Source organism: Eurypyga helias, unplaced genomic scaffold (genome assembly GCF_000690775.1).
Source record: "Eurypyga helias isolate BGI_N326 unplaced genomic scaffold, ASM69077v1 scaffold4335, whole genome shotgun sequence".
NCBI classification, from domain to species: domain Eukaryota; kingdom Metazoa; phylum Chordata; class Aves; order Eurypygiformes; family Eurypygidae; genus Eurypyga; species Eurypyga helias.
Genome location: NW_010251918.1, coordinates 83,066 through 87,189, shown reverse-complemented (window position 1 = coordinate 87,189; position 4,124 = coordinate 83,066). Strand labels below are relative to the sequence as shown.

Genomic DNA, 4,124 nt, shown 5'->3' with positions numbered 1-4,124 from the left:
AGCAGGAAAAGACCTAATTTGGCTAGTGGTTCTTCCCAGCTGCCTATTTGTCTTTGTCACCAGCTCAAATTGATTGCCTCAGAGCATAGAAGAGCAGACCATTAAGTGGAGTGTCAATACCCTTGTGCTATCTGTTTCATGGGGCTAAATCAATCCAATAAGCTGAATGTGAAGGAGTGTTGCAAGTGTTGGTGTTGTGTCCCAGGGCGCAGGCAGAATTTTATGTGTAGCCTATGAGACTATTAACTTTTAATGATACAGCTTTAAAGAACAAAACAAAGGTAGTGCCTCTTATATGTGTGGGTTCATCCTGCATGCGTAGACTGTTGGGGATATAAAATGCTGGGTGAGAAAGGACAAGTAGAGAAAAGAATATAAAGAAGCATGTCTTTGCATCAATAAAGGGACTGATGCAGGGCTGTCAAATTGCTTCTGTCTAAAAGGAGGACTAAGACCGGAAAGAAGGAGCTGAACGTCTGTCTTGTCCAAAGCCATCTCTCCTTTGAACTATCCCAACCTCTTGCTTTGTGCTCTGGGCATTAACAAGTTTAGAAACAAATACTGAGGTTGTGGTACACGATGGCAAATCTAGTCTTAAGGAATCTCATGCTTGGTCAAAAAACCATGTTTTTTTAAAAACAGTGAGCCAGCTCTAACCTGTTCTGCGAACCCAGATCTGGCCCAAGACTTGTGATGGAGAAAAGTTCCCAGAGTTTCTGCCAGATCAGGTACCATTTGTTTATTGACTGTAGCACTGTTAGGTCAGATATCATTTGTCTTCCTGTATAAAAGTAGAAAGCCAGCATAAGCACTGTATTGACTGCTCTGTTTAATTAGCCAGGATGTGACTTTGTGCCCATGTCTGAGCCAGGCACATCTGTGTGATCCAGCGATGTGCAGACCTAGTGCTAATAAATGCAGAACAGAGGGTTCAGTGACCTTGAGACTACAGTTGCTTTGTATGCAGGGCTGTGCCTAGTGAGTTGTTCCTATGAATTCCCATACGTAGCTGTCTCTTACACGGTGCTGGAATACGACCAGAGTGCAACCTGTGCTGGAGGTTGTACAAGAGCACGCAAGATTAACATCCCCGGTTTTTGATCATATGCAACACACTAGTGTCAAAATTCTGGTTTTAGGAAGGGTTTTTTTGGGGCTTCATTTATTTTTATTGTTAAGAAGTCCTTGCTGACAACCCTGACAAAAGTTTTTTGTCAATATAACCTGAAATGGTAAAAGTCTACTGCCACAAAAGGAATAGGTGGTTTGAGAGTGCGTGTGCATTTGTGTATAGGATTAGGGTAAACCATCATTTGCCTAATACGCTGGGGGGGGGAAAAAAAAATGAACTACACACTGACATTACATAGCTTTTGTCTTTTTTCTGCTTTGCTGTCTTTTCTGGGAATTCTTTTCCTGAGTGTGGGGAAGGTTAAATCTCATACTCTCTTTAATCCAAACGTGGGTCTGCAAAGTCTAATATAATTAGCAGCAGTGCTTAACTAAAATCATCATCTTGATTCTTTGGGAAAGAAATACAGAATCAAAACCTACTAAGCCCTTACACTACATTTTCTAACTCTTTTCTAGGTTTTACCTCAATTTTGTTACTGAAGAAGTGGAAAACCCTGAAAAGTATGTACCTAATGTTTTTCTTTTGAAAAATGGTCATGAAATTTGAAATGCTATAGAAGTAGTGTTCTTCAGAAATTCTGCATGCTGGTCAAGTTGCTTGCTTTTCAGCAGATCTGGTAGCTATTTGAATTGCAATTGCTTGAAGATTTGCTATTTTTGGCCTGTCATGACCTTGTTACGTATTCTGCTTTTATGTGCATCGAAAGCGCAAAACTAAGTAGATCTCCAGGGCTCTGATTCTCCCCCTCAGAATAGAGGTAACTATCAGTGGCTCCTTTCAGTGGAAGTTACTGATATCCTGTCAGGGAAATCTTGCCCAAGAACTTATCTGCTGCAATATTTGGCAGTTTTGCTGTGTTTAAATATTAATCAAATACTTAGTTCTACTTGTTTTAGGTGTCTCAGAGTTAGTTGCAGGATCTTGAATACACATAGCACAGTATCCGATCCAATTAAGCCGACCAGGGGATATTGGTGGGAGTCTTTTTCAGATCAGAGACTAATAATCTCACAGTGGCTGTCTGTAAAATATGGAAAGAAAAGCTGTTATGTTAGGGAGAGTTTGATTTGGCAGATCTATTTTGGTAGGTATATTTTGATACATGCACCCAGTAATAAAACAATATTAACCTTTTCTAAAAATTAAAGAAAAAAAATATGTCCTGTCAAATCAAATTATGTTTTTTGAGGAAATTAACAATTTACTTGGTTAAAGATTAATGGGTATATATAATTTTCTTAGGTTTTTAAAATAAGAAATCTGTCTGGGTACCAAATAACTTTCTGTTTAAAAAGATCCCCAGTACTGTACACTCAGAGAATAAAAAGCTACATATCTGAGACATCTAAAGGAAGAAAAAAATAACCCAAACAGCCATTGAGAGACCTGAAAATAAAGAAATTTATGATACACAAGGATGGGAGAAAGACTGGCAGATTTCCGTTGTTTCTGTGCATTTGATTGGTTGTCAGTGTTAACCATCTTTTTAATGTGATCAGGTCATGTATACTGAGGAATTTATGACTGGAAGCTGAAACTGGACAAATGCAGATAGAAAATATAGTATTAATGTTTAATAAGGTGGTTGGCTAATGATTAGCACAGATGCCTATGTACAACTGAGTTTTTCATTGGTAGTCTTCAGTTCAGACTGAATACCTTATTAGAAGCTGGGCTTTAGTAAAATGCAGCTCATTTGGCTCGGTGGAGCGCAGCTGGCTAATGCTGCCCAGACCTGGGACAGACAGGAGCTCAGACTCGATGATCTAGTACCAAATCTGGGGTTAACTACCAAAAATCTGTGTGCTTTATAAAATCAAGGCAGGCAGATATTTTAAAAATACCTTTTTTTTTTTTACCTTTGAAAAGTGATTATATGGCAGACCGACTTTAAATATGAAACTCAATAAAGGAGTGAAGTGATTCTGATTCAAGACTTCTACTACTTCAGGAAATTCTGCAGAGGTGGGTTAGGAAGCCAGAGTCTTGGTGATGTGATCAAAAGTGTTTGCTACAAGCAGTATAATTTGTAAATGATCTTGTGTTTCCGATCGATATCGTGTGATGTTTTTAAACACGCACATGCTTACCACCCTTGGGGACTTTTCATACACTGGTGTGCCTCTGCAGTCCTCTTAAGTGTATGGTGATCAGATGAAATTATTGGTAATTTTCATTACAGCTATTTTGGTTTATGCTGACATTTTTCTTACAGTTTGAGGGAGAGGAGTCCATGATTTTGAACATGTTGCTCTCTGCTGCATAGGGCAGAAAGGCATAGTTCTTTTTAACTAAACACCCATTGAATCATGTTGTATCATAGGTAAGAAAAGGGGTGTGGTCAGATTTGGGGATTTTCTTCATTGTATCTGGGATGTGAGGGAAAGGAGACACACTCTTCCCTTCCCCCCAACCTTGGGAGAGCTTCTCTGTTCTCTAGGCTACTCTTCGAAAGCTGATGAAGTTAATTGTGCTGCTAGTGGGGATGAAGGATCAGGGGGGCCAGCCTTGTAGCCTGGCTGCTTCGGTGTATTCCATGATGGCTCTGGGAAAACCAGCTCAACGTTACATGTGCAGTGTTGTCTCAAAGCTGTTAAAGCTTTCCTTTGTCACTGTTCTTGTGGCTGCACTTTGAGAGGACGAGAAGGGAAGATGCCCCATGTTTACAGCAGGGTGTCTGTAACACCCTGCAAAAGGTGTAGCAGTTGTACCTTTTTGTGGAGATTGTTTACAGCACAGGGTGTAAATCTGTTTACAGGGTGCTGTAAACAATCTCCACAAAAAGATACAAATTTCCAGTGGAAGAGATGGGGATTTTCAACACTGCTAAATGAGTGGCAGGTGATGGCAGGGCAAGTGGATTGCTACTGAGTGTGCTGACGGAGACCTCTGCACCACCTGTAAATGGGGATTCTGGACTCGGTTAACCCGAAACAAGCAAACGAAACAGTTGGAATATTTTTTCATAATCTGGTTGCCACCAGTGAAT

The 4,124-nt window shown here is 40.0% G+C and overlaps 1 protein-coding gene across 1 annotated transcript in view; it reads left to right on the top strand.

Annotated features, from left to right (window-relative positions):
* SLC7A11 (solute carrier family 7 (anionic amino acid transporter light chain, xc- system), member 11) overlaps positions 1-4,124 on the top strand; it is a 59,556-nt gene that overhangs the window by 18,649 nt on the left and 36,783 nt on the right. Inside the window, exon 6 of the mRNA XM_010152162.1 lies at positions 1,591-1,635. Within this exon, the coding sequence (XP_010150464.1) occupies positions 1,591-1,635 (45 nt within the window). The remainder of the gene's footprint in view (positions 1-1,590; positions 1,636-4,124) is intronic.